The sequence below is a fragment of the Diceros bicornis genome, chromosome 19, assembly GCF_020826845.1.
Source record: "Diceros bicornis minor isolate mBicDic1 chromosome 19, mDicBic1.mat.cur, whole genome shotgun sequence".
In the NCBI taxonomy this organism is placed as follows: domain Eukaryota; kingdom Metazoa; phylum Chordata; class Mammalia; order Perissodactyla; family Rhinocerotidae; genus Diceros; species Diceros bicornis.
The window spans coordinates 46,878,767-46,898,388 of NC_080758.1; the positions used below are offsets into that span (position 1 = coordinate 46,878,767).

General features: G+C 48.0%; 1 protein-coding gene across 8 annotated transcripts in view; it reads right to left on the minus strand.

Annotated features, from left to right (window-relative positions):
* Nucleotides 1-430: 430 nt before the first annotated feature.
* RALGAPA2 (Ral GTPase activating protein catalytic subunit alpha 2) overlaps nt 431-19,622 on the minus strand; it is a 334,286-nt gene continuing 315,094 nt past the window's right edge. For 5 of the 8 annotated variants that reach the window (XM_058563323.1, XM_058563324.1, XM_058563325.1 and 2 more), the window contains one exon: nt 431-501. In XM_058563323.1, coding sequence (XP_058419306.1) covers nt 446-501 — 56 coding nt within the window. In that variant the 3' untranslated portion in view covers nt 431-445. Of the gene's footprint in view, nt 502-2,708; nt 3,010-3,080; nt 6,267-9,415; nt 9,456-19,622 lie in introns of those variants that run through there. The other 3 variants (XM_058563322.1, XM_058563320.1, XM_058563321.1) reach the window with 3 other exon arrangements.

Consider the following 19,622-nt stretch of genomic DNA (forward strand, 5'->3'; position numbering starts at 1 on the left):
TTTAAAATGCTCCTGACTCCCTGGGTTGTCAGCTGGTCTTGTTATGTTATCTAGGGACAAAGATGTGTTTGGAGCTACAGGAGGCAGCACCCTAAGAACCTCTGACCTCTATTTTGGGAGCAAGTCTCTTTCCACTCCACTCAAGGGTGGTCCTTGGGGTCTGTAAGGACATTAATGTGTCTTTACTTTCTTTCTCTTCAACTCCTGAAACATAAAACTTTTTTCAGGAGACAATGAATAGAAAATTTTGGCCAAACTGTAGCAATTGCTAAGTCACCCTGTGGATCCGTGTGTGGAGAGCAGAGGGGGACCTTCCGGAGTGTGGCAGGCCTGCCCGCACTCACCACCACCAAGCATGTACAGCCTGCTTCTGCTCCAGCTTCTTTGCCTCAAAGTCTATTTTTCAGATCTGAGGACATGAGCAATTTATCTTTCCAGAGATATATTATCCAGTGGTTTCCAAAGTCAGAGAACGGCCAATTCCAGTGCCCTCTTCTTTGCCTGTAGGGAGAGTAGGTGAGTGTCTCCCAGTAAAACAAGTTCCCCAATGCTGGAAGACCCAGGCCTGCATTGTCCTGGTCCATGAGAGGAGGGTCGGGGTGGCTTCAGACTTGGCCTTGGGAAACCTTCACAGTGGCCAAAATGAACATAGAAACTACATTCTCAACAAATAGTCTGTGCACTGCTTAAGAACAGGGACTGCTGCTAAACGGGGGTGTCATCAAGAAATGTGGCCCAAGAAACCCAGCTCCTGCCTGGAGCTCCACTTTCTAGCTGTGTGAACGCCAGTGAGCCAACGTCTTTAGGCCTTAGGTTCCATATCTGTGGTTGGAGTGCGGGGACGACCTTTCCAACTGGAGGTCTATGCCTTGGGTAAACCAGATACACAGAGATGAAGTTTACTGTGTGTTCTATTTCCATGACCTTTGCTTTTTTATTTGAAAAATGAAATGTAATTAAAACCACTTCCATTTATAGAAGGAAGAGCAAATGATAATAGTCCCCTTGACATAAACTGTTTAATAAATCAAAGTGGCCTCAGTTTAGTTTATACACATACACAGGACCACTGCACTAAGCTCAAATGTGCACAGGAGTGAACAAATATAGACACCTGAGCCTTATCACCGAGAGAGACTCTGCTGCAGCAAACATAGCACACGCTGGTATTTTTCCTGGAGTACGTAGAGAATCATACTATAGCCAGGGCGTACCTTAAGGCTATTCTTTCTTTAAATTCTGGCACCCAGCAAAAGCCAAGAAAGGCTGAGGAGAGCACTATTTGTAGCAATGGTCCTTTTGGAACCACCGGAAGTTGAAATCTTTTTGGAATTCTGTAGAAGGTCTTGTCTGAAATGGCCTGAGATCTGGTGAGTATTTTTTGAAGATGACTGGGATCCCTTACAGGAAGTCTAAGTAACTGGAATACTGCCCCCTTTGCCCCCAACTTTTTGTTATAAATAAGATAAACTGCTTTATGAGACTTTCATAATATCCTTTGAAGTTGACATGACTATTTCCAGAACCGAAAAGAATCCATAATTTATCCTGGAGGTTATCCGGGCCATCTCTAAGTGGAATCATTAGGCAGGGCAGGACACTACACTGAGCAGTTGTAGATGAGCCAGCTGCTCCTCAGGGAGTCTTTGCTGATGTTCCCTCCACTCCAGGTTACACAGGTGGGCGTGACCGGAAGTCAGGGCTGCCCAAAGCATCACAATGGGGCTGGTCCAAGCGCCTCAACCCAAGCCTACCCGCAGGTCAGAGTCCTCGGGAGGGCTTTAAAAAATACAGATGCTGGAGTTCTATTCAGACCTGGTGGATCAGAATCTAGGAGGGGGATTGGGCAGGGCTCTGCATCTTGTGAAGCTTCCTAAACAATTCCGATGCACAAGGCTGGGAACCACTGCTTCTAGGCAATGAAGCTCTAAAACTCTGCGTGAAGCTCCGTTCTATGAGCTACCAAGTATCAAAAGCACAACATACCTTCAAGCAAGTTCTTGCTACCAGTCAAAAGCTAAAAAAAGCCAAATTGATTCAGGCTCTAGTTGGCTACCAGGAAGGCACCTAGACCCTTTTGGAGGTCACTGAAATGTCTTGTGATAGGCACTCAACAAATATTTGCTAAATGGACAAATGGATGATTTTTAGAAAGTTCGATTGCCCAATGTCCTGAAAGTTCCCTGTTATCCAGAGCATGGGAGTAGCCCAGGACACTGGCAGAGGCCACTGGGCCAGGTTGTCAGAATGTGATGGTTGGAGTCCTGAGGCAGGGCCATCAACACTGCTTCAGCCACACCAACAGGAGGCCGTTATGACATCTTGTCTATCAGTTATTCACAAAGACAAACCCTCAAAGTTGGCCTCTTGCTCATCAGGGCCAGGGACTCCAGACTTCTGGAAGGGTGGCTGGTGCAGAGGGCTGCCCTGGAGAGATGGGACTTGGGGCCAGGGCTCACTGTGGGCCTTGACACAAACTGCAGGAGATATAGACCCAGCCATTTATAATCATGAAGAGAGGATGGACTTAAAGATATGAGATGGATGGTATTCGGACTCAACTCCTCTTGTGAGTGGATGTTAGTATTCTACGTTATGAACTGAGAGGTGAGTTTTACATAAACACATTTGTAAACTTCCCTGAATCAGTACTGGCTACCATTTTGGATACATATTTAGGCTTTGGTTAAAAAATGCTTTTGAACAACTTCATCTGATAATAATGCAAACCATCTTTTGTTAGATGCCAGGATAAACTTTATTTTCCTACAAACTGTAATGGAAACAAATGAAACATATGGCACTTAAGTGCCGTGTTTCTACTTTATTAAGTCATCACAGTAAATCAGAATTAAAGAGAAAAAGACAGTAGACAGGAGGCAAGTGGCATCATCGATGGAGGTGTGTGCTTTTCCGGGCTGGGCACTCTCTGCTGCAGTGTGTCCTGGCGCACACACATGCCTGCAAAGGTGGTTTATACGTAAAGGTCTATCCCGCTCAAGCATAAACCTAGATGTGGAGCATTAGGAAAATTAAATAACAAGAGATAGCAAAATAAAAATCAAATGACACACTATAACTTAATTTACCATATTTATCAAATTTTTTCCTTATTTACATGTACTAAATATTGTAGACCTGAAAACATAAGAAAACATTCACATAATGTGTATGTCATACATAGATACTGAGTGCAACTAAAACAATGGTTGTTTCATGTTGAATTTCCCTTCAATGTGGATGTTCTCCTTTAGTAGATATAAACATAACACACTTACAAAAAAGACATCACAGTAAGTTTTCAAGGACCCCTCAAACATCCAGATGATACAAATATGACAGTAAATGAAGCACAAGTGGTGACGCCTGAGGAAGGACAGGAAGATGTGATCTGCATTGTCTATGGATCCGCACGATCTCTTGTTTGTAAGGCTAAGGGTCCCATTGGTCAGGCACTCACCAAATCAAGGCTTAACCCTCCCCCTTCCCAATGGCTCTGAGGAACTGTAGCCTTAACTGCGTGGAGACACCGTGAGAGTCACCCAAGCTGAATTTCCTCACTTCTGTTTACTTAAGGTTTTACTATTTAAAAAAGTCATCATTTTGTGGCATTACTATTTTTTTTAAGTACAAAAACCTACTCATTGAGACTACAGAACACCAGCTTTACTTTAGATGGAAATCAGCATGCAGAGAAGCGAAGGAACTGGCCTGGCCCCGCCTGGAAGCCAGCGAGTCTTATCTATTTTGGGCCAATTAGGGCCACTCTTGTTTACAGATGGCTGACCTACTAATGTGATGAGTCAGCACTGTGACTCAGGTGGGTCCCCACCAGATGAGTGACCCTCTGCAATTTTGCTGAAAGGCATTTATTACAAAAGCACACTATTTGCTTTTCTAAGTGAAAAAAAAAAAAACCTTCATCATTTCAATTTTCCACCCCAAATAACAAAATGATTCAAGTCCCTGTGATTGCCAGCAAATCTTGTCACCAGATTCTCTGTTCCCCATCCCAAACCTCCCAACCAGAGCCATGACTGAGAAGAGCGGGCTCAGAAAAAACTCCAGTCACAAAACTGCTGGCTGTAACCTGGTCACACATTGTTAAAATCATCAAGGATTACAGGCAGGACTAGGTATTTGCTGCCTACAACTGAGTTTCCCACTCCAGGGTCAGGAGGACTGGTTCCTGGAGAGAAAATGGAATCACAGAGCAGGAGTCCAATAATTCTGCAACAGGGGTTTTCCAGAGCCTGAAGATGAAATATTCTCCCAGAAGCTACTTGCTGTCGGAGCCTACATGGGACTCCAGAGCCAGGAACACTCGATGCCCTTCTCTGCAGGAACGAGGTCTGAGTCCTTCACAAATGTCAAATGAAGCAGCTCAACCAGAGTCTCGAGTCTGAGCGATATGGGCCAAACTATGCCAACCAGAGAGCCCAAATCATTAAAAGGTGTGTGTGTGGGGGGTTGAGATAAGAACCGTGATGTATGCTGACACAACAGAAAATGCTGTGACTTCCAGTCACCCTTCATATTGCCATTGAGCCCCCAATAAGTGAACAAATTGGGCCGTTTATAGAACAGCCCACAGTGAAGGGCTTACTTCTATTTGGAACGTCCCTCGGTCTCTGATGTTCAGAGCACACTCAGGCTCCCTGTCTGTGGGCCTGGGCCTCCAGCCCTACTTGCAATCCTCTATAAAGCAGAAAAACAAATTCTCTCTAGAATTAGAAAGTCCATCCTTCTAATAGGAATGACTGTCTCAATCCTTTCTCACTTGTCCCCAAAGCAAGTCTGGCTCCTGGGTCTGCCTATTTCTCCTGCAAAGGTCAGGTACCAGCCAAACCAATTCCATGGTTGATGGAAAGAACTGACGGGTCAGTGAAACTGGCCGCTCTGACGGGGTGAGTCGGCTCAGAGGGCTCACCAGAAAGGGGAGCAAAGCAGGCTGGGGGTAACAGTCAGTGGGTGCGAGAACAGAGAGGCAGAGGGCAGGGCAAGGCGGGAAGCATCCTCCCAGGTCGGCCTTTCTCGGGCCCTTAGCTGGCGGCTGCATTCTTCGTGCTGCTCCCTGTGCTGGGTGGAGGGGTTGCAGCGGAGACAGGCCGAGGGCCTGCGCCAAACAGGGCTTCCCTGTTGACCAACTTCTCTGTTGCTGACACTTGCAGACCCCCAGCAAGGGCGCTGGGCAAGCGCAGATGGAAGGTGAAGCTTTTCATTTTTTTCAGACAGGCTCAACTTGCTTTTCTTGGAGCCAAATGGAGAGAAATGACGGATCATATCCCTTGCTTGGAATCTGTTCCCCTAAGACTCCATGTGACAGTACGTATTTCTCAGACCCCTGCCGTAGCCCTCTCTCAGCAGTGGGCAGGGGAGCACCATTGCAGGGGAAGCTCTTGGAGGCAGATGGACATTCCCGGGGTGCCCGTCTCACTCCAGCGCCCGAGCTGGCGGGGGCCTTGTGCTGACACGGCCCTGTGCTGAGCAGAGCCTTGGAAGGTTTCCTAACCTACAGGAGCTTCGCAGGGGCAGGACCCTACATTTGTAGAACCATCTGAGTGTTCCGTGACAGGAGCATCACTGTCACGACCTGGAGGGCTTCCAGGACGGTCAGGAAAACCTCTCCCCAGTTAGTGGGCCTCAGGCACCAGGTGGAAAAACACTCAGCGACTGAGGTAAAACTTCTCTTGGGCTAAAGACCCCAGGGAAAGCCAATTTCCATGATGATGAAATTTTTGAGTAAACCATAAATCCTAACATAAGAAGAACTAGCAAAATCAATGCATAGAAAATTCCTTAAACAATGTGACAGTTGTTTGGCTGGCCCCTCTGTTAATCACGAGTTCATTAATGAGAGGAAATAACTTTGGGTACAGAAACCAGCTGCCCTCTGCCCTCCCTGAAAGCCCAGAATCTCCTCCTGCTGACCCTGCCCGGACCAGTCACACCAATGCGCGAGAGCGGGTTTGACTCTGGTTGTTGGTGACTTTTTCTTTTCTTCTTTCAAAGCCCAAGGTTCATGAGGTTTCAGGGCAAGATAACAGTGCCTAGTTTGAAAGTCCAATCTATGACATTTCGGTGGGGTTCACGTCTAACTTCAGAGGCCGTTAACAGGAAGACTTGCTGAGGCTGCTAGCAGAGCAACAACGTGTCCTGGAGTCTCTGGGTTTGGGGGTTTGGGGTGGGGGAGTAGGGGAGTCTCATCTGTCTCCTCCTCACCAGGGGGTGCCTTGAGGTGGGCATTCAGGCTGGCGACTAGGGCCCTGCAAAGGAAGCAGAGAAAGAGCGAGTCATGGTGCCAGGTGAGGCCCTTGTGGGCACAGATTCAAGGGAGGATTTGTGGCACTCAGCAGAAATGGAACCACGTCCCCAAGAAGAGGGTTTGACGACCTCCCTGTGCCGCACGTGCAGGGATGTTTGTTGAGTGAATCAACAAATGAATGTCTTTCCTCCCAGTCTTTGCTCTGGACTTTCCTGAAGCATAAAGAAGCTATGAATCCTTCCGAAATTAACTCGGCCTTACTGTCCAATCCACAAGTAAAGATGAGGAAGAAAGGCATCTGATTACAGTAAAGGCAGGAGAAGCCAGTGAAGCAGCACCTCCCGGAGTCGATGAGAAAGCAAGAAAAACCTCAGGGGCAGCATTGTGGATGTCTGTTGGTGTTATGATTTACACGTATTTACATACTGATACTCGACACAGTGAGTTACAACATGATTGCTCCCCAAAGGATCTGAGACAAGAGGTCAGGACTAGGGTGCCCGTCCGAATGAGTCCAGGTGACCATACCGCTATTTAGCACTGGAGGGAAACAAGAATAAAATGAAAGTGCGTGTGGCTGCACCTCTCCCTTCCCCAGGGCTGTCCAGGTGTGCTCCAAGGAATACAGGAATGCCTGCTGCAACACCCAGCCACTGTTGCCGGTGGAGTCTGGTCTCCCGGGGGCAGCTCTGCCAGTGAGACGATCATTTCATCACCCTTCCCCTCGAAACCTATTTTTAAACTCTGTTGTATTACACTCCAAGCTTCCGGGCTTGGAACAAAGCTCAAAAGCAGGTTTTCTATCTTCCTCCCAACATGCTTCACTTCCAGGGGTTTAGCCTTTGAAATTTTTATTATTGGCATTTGAAATTAATTTATGTAAGTTATCTTAGTCATAGACAGCATCTTTTTTCATTTGCTGACCTTCCCTTATTGTTTCTAGGAGGAGCCTCTGAAATCAATACTTGCAGACATGCTTGGACCTGAGGAGGCAACCTTCCCCAGCATAGTCCGAAATTCAGCACCGTAAGACTCCCACAGCTGGGGCTCTACTGTCTCCCTTCTGGTCCCAGGAAGGTCAGACAGGGAGAGGAAATGTCCTGGGCTTCTCTTCTGCTATTTTTGCCTTTGAAAACAGGCTGCTTTTGACAAGGCAGCACAGGTATACTGTCATCCACGGAAGAGACGGCACTGGTAGCGGGCATCTCTCCATCCCTGTGTAGCTGGAGGTGGGCAGTAGCATTTAATCCAGGGGAGTGGGGGCAGCATCGGGGAACGACCCTGATTTAATCTCAGATAATATTCCATTTTGAAATACCTTCACTTCAAATTGTGTAAGATTTCACATTATTAACTAGGAACCACCCCACTCACTATTGTAATCAGATCAATCAGGAGAGGGAGGCAAAGAAAAAGCAAGTAAATGAAACAGACAAAGTGATGTTCAAAGATCTGATATTAAGTGAAAGAGTAATTCTGGAGTAGAAGGGAAAACATTTAACCCCTCCACCGCCACCCACCCAGGGAGGGCACAGAGGGCTGCACTTCACAGCCCTGCAGGATGGCAGGGGGACAGAGAAGCCAGCTTTGAGGAGCCGCATGAAGCTCTACAGCAAAGCCGCCTTCGAGCATCTGACAGCAGTGGCCTCAACCGCTGGGGGCAAAGGGAAGGTCACACCCCAGCGGGAGCCTGCACCACAGTGCCTCCTGCATTCCTCCAGTCTCCAACTTTCTGCTGGCACATCCCCAGCCAGGAATGGCTCCTGCCGTGCCCACTGCACCCGGTGATTGATGGGGAGGCGGCAGCTGTGGAATGAGCAGGCGGGTCACAAAGGAGGGAATTCCACTCGCAAGCTGCTGGCAGCCGCTCCACTCGCTTGGCCTTTTCCTCGTGCTGGGAGCTGGGTGTCTGTCCAAAGGACACTCGAGCCCCACTTTACTGCTTTTTGGGGGAGGAGCAGGAGGACACGCCTGGACACAGGGATCCCAGCAAATAAAGACCTTTGCAGAAAATCCCCGCCGCTGGCGGGGACTGTACAGCCCTGCTCAGCCTGCCCGACCGCAGCACCTGGGCTTTGCGGGTCACCTCACTTCTGGGGGCTGACGTGAGTGAGCCCACTTTGGAACAATTCAGGGACTGGGCCAAAGCCGCGGCTGAGAGGGAAAGAAAGGGCAGTAGGCCAGAGGGTCAGCTCACTGTGGTAGTGGCTGCTCGTCCGGCCCGCAGGTGTACAGCCCCTGCCTGGTGGAGGAGGGTGCTGTTTTGGATAAACTAAAAAATATGGACCCTCACATCCCACTTCCACATTCACTCAGTGACTGGCGCCTAGTGCCGTGCGTTCCACTGTGGGTGATGCGGGTAATAAGTGACAGCTCACTCAGTGACCTTCTACATTATTACCATTTTCATCATCATCATCATCATCATCATCTGGTCTCCCTTCCACCTGTGAGCCCATGAGTCGGTAAAGCCTGGGCCACCCCAGAGGGTTTCCAGCCAGCACTGCCACAAGGGGAAGGGCCTAAACCCCAACCCCAGGCAGAAAGGAGAGGCCCATGAGGTCACACCTGCCATGGCTGGCCTGCCCTCTGGGTCCTAAACCGCAGCCGATCCCTGTGTTCTCTGCCCTCTGCACTCCCCCAGCTTTTGTCTGCTCTTCCTCCCCCAGCTGTTCCATTCAGCAGCCCCTTGGACAACCTGCCCTCCCCTCACCCAGGCCTCAGAGGCCCCCATTAAGGCGAGCGGTCAGAGGCTGGCCCAGCACGTGCCGCGTCTTATCCGCCCATCTCAAGATCCTGCTCTTCCCGGCTTGGGCAACAAAAAAGGGGGCCGCCCGGGTCCACTGGCTCCCCGCGGACCCACACACAAAAGGGCAGGCGACAAAGACGTTTTCCGAGATGGCAGGTGTTGGTGTCAGATTCCGCCCAGAGTGCACGGGGCAGAAGAAAGGCGAGGCTAGGTTTCCCCGGCAGCGCAGACATGCAGGGGCAGGAGCGTGGGCAGGGCCCCTTGGGAGGGAGGTGGAGGCAGCAGGAACTCGAGCGGGCATTTCAGTGCGGTGTTAGCCGTGGCAGGAGGCTGTTAGTGCATTTACACACCCCTCCCCAAGAGCAGGCTGGTGGGGCATATCTGCTCAATGACAGTCTTACCTTGCTCAAATATTGCAATGAGACTTTTACGTATCTTAATCTGAAGGAAAAGAACATAACATCAAATGAATACGAGCCTGGCACCCACAGCCCAACTTGATAATGAATACAGTGCTAATCATACGTTATTCCTGGGCTGCCTGAGTGTTGTTGCAGCCTTGGAGAGCATTACAAACTGAAAATTCACTTAAAATTCTACTTCGCAGGACAGAATTCTAGCTGCCGTCGCACTTATAAATGTGACATGAGGAGACACTAGCATTCCTAGGATGTGTGATGCAGACGCTATGGGGACCTCGACAGACACTGGGCAGCACTGACCACTGTATCCTTTCCTTGTTGCCCAATATTTCCTGACTGACTGGGTCTAAAATAGTCAAGGATACTAGTTTTCAAGACAAGCATTTGGAATTCAAAGGATGACCTGAAAAAATAATTGATACCCACTAAGTGCGCAGGTTTACACGTCTCTAAGTTTCGTTTTCAGGTTTCTGAGTTGTACACAGTGTGTTAATTCAGTACTAGTGTCACCTTTGATGTGACAGACAGGCAGGAGGCACACAGCATGCTGTACAGAGGGCACCTCGATGGTGAAATGGGACACAAGGTCACCCTCACTTATAGAGCAGTGGATCTTAGCAGTCACCCTGAACTCAGGAGAGGATCTGAGCTTTTCCAGACATTGTGACAAGTTTTCCCTGTCCCCCTAGCCCTCCCACAGCCACCCTACTCCCTACGTGGGTTTTCCTTAGCAAATGCAGCCTCTGTGGGCATCAGGCTTCTCACCTGCAACCCCCAACCCCCACACCACTCCTGAATTCAGTGTCACTGGACTACCATCAAATCTGGACAAAGGACATTTATCAATGACACAGACTGTTGTGTGCACGGCCATAGTTGTAAACTTGGACTGCCTGCTGACCCCGCGTGCCAAGGCTGGCACAGTGACCAGGGCCGGTTTCTAAGATGGTGGATCAGAATGCTGTCAGAAGAAGGACCACTGACATACTCTTAGGTGGGGCTCTCCGAAAGAAATGTGGCCGTCTACGAAGCCGTATTTTCCGATCTACTGAGGAAAATTCATTCCCTCTCCCTCCAAAAAAAAATTATTTGGGCTTAAGAATTTCAGGATAAATAAGTGATCATGGATGATCCAATAGCATTCTCTGTCTTACTTGATTTCCAACCTCTGTTAACTGCTCCTTGTCTACACGTTGATTGTGCCCTAGGGGCACAAGAAGTTCTTGGGCTGCTGTTGCTGGTAACAGCCTAGAATGTTTTCCATGGATCCTCTAGATAATGAGATTATCTAGATTTCCTGTTTTCCCCCAATGCACTGTGCTGTGGGACCCGTTTCCTCTCATGGAAGATGCAAACATAGAGCAAGTCTGCAGGGGTCTTCCTTGAGTTGAGGAAGTTCAGCTTTTCAGGACACCATGCTACTGACCCTCTCCAGTGGGAGCAAAGGGTCTCTTCATGAAGGGGCTCCTTGGTCTCCCTCCCCTGTTGCCCCCTCAGCCCTAGTTATACTGGCATCCGATTGGTAGAAACCAAGAAAACAGATGGCGCAGCTAACAATGGAGGGCTTGTTTGTAATTGCTGATGAGGACTGGTTTGCTCCTCTCCCCAGTGCGTCCCCAGATGCAGCCTGGTGTGGTGTGCTGGACCAAACAGAACGTCTCGATAACTGCCAATCCATGGTTGAGTTAAGGAGATGCAAAGACAGAGACAGTTGGGGGCTGCCTTAATTATTCCATGGGGCTCAAATGTCACTTGCCCTTGACACACAGGCAATGCTACCAAAGGGCGGGGGCCCTGTACTTGGAACAGAGGAGGGGGGCTGTCAGCTTCCCGATACATCCCTGGGGGCAAGCAGGAGGTACCAACCAACCTGGGCAGTAGTGGAAGGCAAAGAAGAGAGCACTGTGCTTGGAGATGAGGGATGTAAAGAGAATAGGAGGCATGTGATGCCTGGGGGTGTGGGGGAGAGACACAAAGCATAACTATTTCATCCTTTCATCAGCTGGGCCCCTGATCCGTGCCAGGTGCTGTTCTAGGCTCTGGGTTGCAGCAGAGAACACAGCAGATGAGACTCCTGCCTTTGAGGGGCTTTGGCAGAGGAGTTATCGCATGCCTTCTAACGGGGTGATATCACCCCTGGGGGGGCAACAATATCTAACTCTTTATATATACATATAAAGCTCAGATAAAAGTATGGTAAATACACAGATATATGGTATTTCTGTGGTGTTTCAGGGGAGGGGATAAATTAGGAAACAAAAATGTCTTAGAAGGCTCTATGGTGGGGCAATAATGAAAAAAAGGTTGAGAAACATTAAATGGTAGGGTTAATATGCGTCTGAAAGTCAAAGTTTTCCTTACACATTAGTGGTGCTGGGGGTCAGGAGTCAGCCAGGCTCACATCTCAGAGCAGCTGACGAGACTCCTCTGGGGAGAGCCCTTGAAGTGTAACTCAGACACCAATGGGCCACGCTGTGGCCACTCAGCAGCTCAGACACAGAGCGGGAGCGCTGAGAATCCGGAAGTCGCTTTTGGAGAAAGGTGCCTTACATCTTCGGCCTCCTGTGACTTCTCTGATGTTCTGGATATCACCAAGGATGTAAGAAAACACAGGAAACAATAGTCTTGGTTGGAGATTTGCTGTGTTCTGCACAGCCCTGCCTAGTGGAGGCTTTTCAAGAACTGGTGGGTCTTTTTGTGGCATGTCTTCTCTGGCTGGACTCACCAGGAGAGCAAAAGAGCAAGGATTTGAACAGAGCTTCTTATCTCCAAGGAAAGGCTGTCATCCAGAACTGCCACCTGCGATAATGGTGGGCAGGGTCAGACAAGAAAAGTGGCTGCCTCTCCCTGGGTCCTTGTTACTGAACAGTCAGTGTGGAAAATCATTTACTGGTTCAAGATAATCAGGGAAGGGAATGATTTTGAGAGCTGGCATGGATGAGGGAGAGAAATGGTGGATTAGGGTTCCAGCTTTAGGCGAGTGCTAAATATCCTCCCAGCAGGAAGGCGGACAGACCAGGAGATCAGAGAGCTGTCTGGACTATTCAGACCCCTTGGAATGGCTCTGAGGAAGGGAACAGGTGCAGCAGTGGATGGGGTAAGCCTACACACTCAACTCAACACTGGCAACCCAAGACCAGTGGGAATTAGCCAGCCTAATTAACATTTCCAAATGGCCCAAGGATGGCTTCCAGTATTTCCAACCCAGCAGCAGTGGCTGTGTCCTGGCCCCGGCCCTGCCTCTGGGCTCGGCTTCCTCTTTTTGGTTGTTGGTCTTGCTCATCAGCTTTGGTTCTGAAGCAGAAAACTAGGACAGCTGGACCAAAAGGCAGATAGGCAGAGAGAGTGGTGTATTGTGTGCCTGCACGTGCATATGCACCTGTGCGAGGGGCTAAGTGAGCAAGTGGAACATTCATGAAAAGACTACCGGCATTTTTCTCTTCCCTTCCACAACTAATGTACTCTTAGGGATCTATGACTAAATTTAACTAAATTATAAATTTAAAATTAATATCTTGATGTCAACTTTCTTGTTAGGCCCTGATGGAGAAAGAGGTTTCCAGACCCTCTCACTGTCTCAGAGAACATGAATATCAAGATCTCAGTTACATCATAGCCATGGTGGGCTGTTCATTTTACCAGATTGAATTCACATCTCAAAATGGCAAAATAGTACACAAATGTTTATAGCAGCAATATTCATAAGAGTCAAAAAGTGGAAATAGCTCAAATGTCCAACCGATGAATGGACAACCAAAATGTGGTCTCCCCTTATAATGGAATACTATTTGGCAAGAAGAAGAAGTAAAATAATGATACAGGCTACAGCGTGGACGAACCTTGAGAACATCCTAAGTGAAAGAAGCCAGTCGCCAAGGACCACATATTGTAGGATTCCATTTAAATGAAATGTTCAGAATAGGCAGCTCCACAGAGACAGAAAGTAGATTAGCGGCTGCTTAGGGCTGGGGGTGGGGGAGGGGAATAGGGATTGACTACTAGTGGGTTTATTATTATTATTATTATTTTTGCAGGGAAAGATTCGCCCTGACCTAACATCTGTTGTCAATCTTCCTCTTTTTTTTTTGCCTCCCCAAAGCCCCAGTGCATGGTTGTATATCCTAGTTGTAAGTCGTTCTAGTTCTTCTATGTGAGCCACCACCACAGCATGGCAACTGACAGACAGGTGGTGTAGTTCTGCTACTGGAAACAAACCTGGGCTGCCAAAGCGGTGAGGGCTGAACTTTAACCACTAGCCCATCAGGGCTGGCTGTATTATTTTTTTATTTTTTATTATTCAGGAGGGATAAAAATTTTCTAAAATTAGATTGTGATGATGGTTGCACAACCTTGTGAATACACTAGAAACCCTGAATTGTATACTTGAAATGGATGAACTGTATGGTATGTGAATTAATCTCAATAATGCTGTTTATAAAAATGGCAAAATAGAACAGAAGGTGGTCTGGGCAGCACTACCGCGACTACCTTTCTGAAAGTGACACAGAAGTGGCTCCGGGTTCCAGGGAAAATAAAATCCCCCGTAGACACCCTGGGCAGCAGGGGTACAGAGGTGGCTATGAATGTTAGTAGATGCCAAGAGCAACTCTCCTCCTGTGTCACACTGCAGACTTTAACCATCCTTGAAGCAAAGAAAATGGGGCTACCCCAAGGCAACACTCTTCTCTTCCCTTCGCCGTTGTCCCTTGGGGTTATTCTAACTTGAATTCATCTGTCTTAAAAAAACTCAGGAGTGTAAGGTGGGAATTACGGTGTGATTCCCCGGGACACACTGGGATTTTGTGTGAGCTCAGGACTATTTTTAAAATTCTCTAATAATCAAGGGCTTAAGAAAATGTAGCAGTTGTTAGCAATTGTAGCGAGGTCTGTGCTGACTTGTGGGAGGACAGTGAGTTCTAGGTATTTGTCTGAGGTGTCTGAGGAAACGTTCAAGAAGCAGTGGAACCGTCTGGTAGTTTCACTGATAAAAGCTGTCCTGTTGTCTTCAGACATTACGGAAGCCATTTTAGTCTATAATTAAGATATTTTCTACATGTGAATTCTTTCTGTGGTTCTCCATTTGCATCCCCCAGTAGGAAATACTTTGGTTAACTTTCAGTTAAATTTCTCAGTTATCTGTGCCAAAGTGGGTGTGCATTTGCCACTGTACAAATAGTACAGGCCACAAATCCTATAAAATAATCCTTTCTGCCTTTGGGGAGCAACATTTTGCCTTTGCCACAAAAGAATGGCTCCTCCCCTCCACCCCACAAACAGGCACGGGAAGGAGGGAGGCCTCTCAGGGTGGGGGCAATGAGTCCTGTCTGGGAACAGAGAGACCTAAGTGCCTGAGCCCTGGTCTTGACACCACCAGCCACCTGACAGTGAAAAAAACCAACTGCTCTCAGTTCCAAAACTGCCAAAGAGAGAAAGAAATCTTGCTCTACGGAGGGCAGATTGTGAGGAGAGTGTCAGTAAGTTGCAAATCTCCACACATATGTAAAGAGCTATTACTATTCATAGATTGTTCTAGATATCATTTTTACAAGAGCGAAATAATGCCAAGGAACCTCACCCCCATATCCGAGCTCTTCTGGATAATTGTGGGTGATTTTCAGTCTCTGCAGTGTTCTGCGTACCATGGATAGTTACCTACCGTGATTCTTGGTGCCAGCTCACGGTTCATGACCCCTCAATCCTGGTGTGAGTCTGGGAGTCGCAAGGTGGTGGGGATATGTAACTGCAGGTTGGAGTTCTGTCCATCTCCTTTTCACCTTCCTCCCACCACGCAAACCTTCCCTTACAAAGAGGCGGGTGTCGCCACGCTCCCTTTCCCTGAGCAGTCCAGGGTAGGGACTGCATTCTGTGGCACTTGAGAACATTCAGGGAGAACATCTCTTGAATCGCCACAACATCCATTCATTAGTCAAACATGCATTACATCGCTGCTGTGCGCCAGGGATGGGAATACACGGGCGATGAAATATTACCTACCTGCCTTCCTCCTGCCCCTCCCATGTATATTCTCCCCACAGAAGCCACAGTGATCTTCTAAACACGATCCACATCCTGTCACCCTACTGCTTAACACCCTCCAGTAGCTGCCCATCTTACCACAGTAACAGCCAAGGTCTTTCCCTCGCTCTGCAAGGCCGCTCTGACCTTCCTCCTCCTCCTCGCCCTCTTGCTCACTCTGCTCTAACCACACAGGGCTCCTCACTGCTCCCTGAACGTGCCAGGGAAGCTCCTGTCTCAGGGCCTTTGTGCTTCCCTTTGTGCTTTCTGCTTGGAATGCTTTCTCGCCAAATGCTAAATGGCTCACTCCCTCTCCTTCAAATCTTTCCTCAAACGTTACCTTCTCAGTGAGGCCTTCCCTGACCCCCTGTTTTAAAGTGCACCCCACCCAGTGTTATGTTTCTCAGCAGCACCCCTAGTCCTTCTTCCTGCTGTCTTTTTCTTAGCACACTCAGCGCCTGCTAGGAGACTAGTGTCTCTCTTGCCCATCTAGAAGATAAACCTCAGGGAGTGTGGGGCTGCTATTGTTTTGCCCATCTCTGTATCTTCCATATTAAGCATTCCATAAATACTTATGGAATGAATGTCTGAAGGCTGGGCCCTCGTGGGGTTTATGTGATGATCTGACAGGTGAGGCTGCACTTCCCATCTACTTAAGCTGTATCAAAGCTGCATGCGTGCTCCCAGGACCCGAGCTGGACCGAGTTTTAGTACCTAAATATGGCCTCTAGCAAGTTGCCAGCTTTGGTAATCAGGATAGAGCAGAGTCGGCCTAGTGGCCTGTGGAGCCCCATTTCTGGCTTCTTCCTTTTTTCTCTGTGGTGACCGTTTCCTCTGGGACTTGCCCCTGAAGTTCCTGGGTCGGCTAACATCCCCTGGTCAGGAGCGCCTGGCCTTGGAGAGCCGCATACCCAGGTGTTTGGAGGGCTCTGGCGTTAACCGGAGTCGGGCGGCTTCTGTAGCTACTTCTCCGAGCCCTAGGGATGTAGCCAGGGAGCAGGGTTTCCCTAACTACCTTGCACGCCTCTGGGACTGCCTGCTGCAGGGTCTGCCCTAACATACTTCAGCAGCAACGGCAAGGCAGCGCACGCTTCTGGGCTCTGCCTGAGATTAGGGCTGGGGGAGGAGAGCTTGCTAGTGAGTCCTGGAAGACCCCAGTGGCTTCCTCCCCCTCAGGCCATCTCACATGAGAAGAGAGATGCTGGAGGACAGGGTGGGCTGAGGTTCCCACCACAGGTAATGCTGAGCGCTGCGGGGAGGCAAATGGGACTGGGTGTGGGGGCACAGGTAGGTGGATGTGTCCTCTGTGCATCTGGGCTCTTACTGTCTCACATTCTTGAAGTGGTTGAAAAATAGGGTTTTGCCTGTTCTTTCTCGGCACTCTTTTACAGTGATGCCACTAGGCTTCTTATGTGCTGAGAAACGAATTTTGGCCATGTAAATGTGGTAAATATTTTATGTATTTGTTTTACAAAGTTGACTGGCATGTGTCCCATTGTTTAAGGGATTTCTTTTCAGCCTTTTGAGGACTTTAAAGGCTGATGGGAAAAGAAGAACCAGCTTTTCTCTTTATTATGCTGTTTAGAGGTTTATTTCCTGGTTACCATCATATATCCTTCCAGAAAAGGAGAGTAGAAAATATTCTTTCTTTTTTCCGTCAGCAGATTTAAATGCTAGTAAGAGAGGTTCCATTTGGCCTCTGCTTTGGTTTGGTTGTTGCTAAACAGAAACTCGAGCAAAACCATTGAGTCTTCCAGGAACCCACCCTAATGGCTGAGGTTGTACATGTTCTACCTGCTAGATCCAGAAGAACACAAGAGCCACAACCACAGTTTACAAGGAATGTGATCCTGGCTGTCAGAAGCTCCAGGTTCTTCTGAAATAAATTCTGGAAGTTATTTCAAATAAGCTTTAATTAAGAGTCATTTCCAAAAATTGTCTCAGAGAAATTCTTGGTACCTGCTGGCCATCTCTTGGCAACTGCTAAGGTGTCCCCAGAGCCATAATTAAGAGTTAGGCAGAGGGAAGATGCTACTTGCGCTTAAAACTCTGCAAGGACTGAGAGACCAGAACTAACCTAATGCAGCATTTCATAGAAAAAGCAGTATCTTCAAGTTCTTCCAAAGGAACAAATTAAATGTAACGTCAATACTTGATAATGAATAATCTCAGGTCCTTCTTTTTCTGGGAACTTATGAACACCCCCACTCTCTGCACCAGGCCCAGGGGCAGGAGGGTCCCCACATGGGCTGTGAAAGGACTCACTTCTTCCTCTCTGCTCTTCCCACATTTACTATCCTTCCTCTTACTCTTCTCGTCCACGGGCCTTCCAGCACTCAGACGCCCCAATTCTTAGCCAATGCAGGAAAGTTAAAAAGCGACTGGCAGGATGCTTAGTAGACTATTTAATACATATTCAACAAGTTTTCATTCTCTCCCAGGCCCACAAGGCAGATGGCACGGACCATCTCAGGGAAATCTCAACCTAACTGACCCAAACTATTGGCTGCCTATATCTTTTGTTTATTTGTTTTTGGAATGTATCTTTTTGACATGTAGTTATAGTTTGGAGCTAACTGATCTGGGCTTATTAACAATTAGCCATTTTTGGTGGTTCATGAGTATCTGCTTTTGCCTAACAAGACTGCAAGCTCCAGAAGAGAAGGAGAAACACAGAGCACAAGGTCTCCAGAGCCTCTGTGTTCCCTTAAAAGGCCCAGCACAGTCTTGCTTGGTGGCAGCTGCCAAGGGGAGGGAAGGGGAGAGGACAGCAGAGGGGAGAGGAGGGACGGGAAGGGCCAATTCAGAGATGGCAATATTTGACACGTAGCACCATCATTTTCTAGAGGATCAAATGGAACAAATGTTTTTTCTCATCCCTTTCTTACCCCTTCCAGAGCTTACATGGAGGAGAGTAAACTAGTGTTGAGGAAAAAGGGATGAATAAGTATGAGGCAAAATGTGGTGCTAACCAGGACAATTGAGAATTCTCTTTAAAACCCTTGACAGCATTTACAAAACTATCCCAAATCAAGTTTCAGTTATTCAAACTGCGGATTAACCAGGCTTCTCTGGCTTCCCCTACCTTTCTCCACACCGGATTTTGGCCATATTGCTTATCACTGGCCCACTTTCACTGAGACCGGGAAGGGAGGAAGACAGATGAAACACAATTACAGGTGTTTGTTCTGCATCTTGCATCAGGCACAACACACATCTGTGGTCTGGAGACACACCGGTACCTCTTAAAGCAATAGCCTGAGTCCTTTCTGTCTGCATTTCTTTTACTCCTATTCCTATGTTATAAGGAAGAAATTATATGTATCATTCTCTAAAGAATTTATAGTCCATTAGAGATAGAAGAAATAGACATGCACAGGACAAAGACATACGCTAAGAAAAATCAAGATGTAAGTAATGACAAGTTAGATGGCACTAACTTGAGGACCTAAACATTACAGAGATGCCTTGATTTAGGACAGTGGTTCTCAGTCCTGCTTGCATATTAAAATGCCCTCAGGAGTTTTCAAAAGAAAGTCCCCATGCCCAGGCCACACCCCAGACCAGTAACCCCAAATCTCTGGTGCAAATCTCTGGTGGAGGGACGCAGCTCAGGATCCCTATGGCTTCACAAGTGACTCAGTATGCAGCTGGAGCCAGAACCACTGGGTTCAGGCGACGGGATTATGGGTGGTTAAAAAAATTCCTATGGATGCTTTGTCATCTTTTCAGGAAGAATACATTTTAAGTGTCAAAAAAAAAAATGTCATATGCAAAGGGGGTCAGAATTGAGCCAGTTATGTGGGAAGGAAGATTTGGGCTGGGTCTGGGAGGGGTTACTGGGGTGGAAGAAGCGTCTGTGTAGGGCAGGTAGTTGTTTACAGGGCGTGTGGTAACACTTTGCTCAGCTACAGCCAAGTGTGCTGAAGGTGTAGAGTGGGGTAGCCCTGAATTCTTGAATAGACAGTGAGATAAGAGAACTTGTATTTAAGGGAAACTTCTGGATGATCTGAATGGAGTTCTAAGCTTTAATCCTGGTCTTTAATATTAATAAAAAGCAGCAGCCGTGGCTCTGATTTATAGGACTGTCACCACAGGGTGGGCACTAGGCTAGCATTTCCACATGTAGCGGCCCCCGTCTTGCACTTCCCCTTCTAGGAGACAGGGTGAT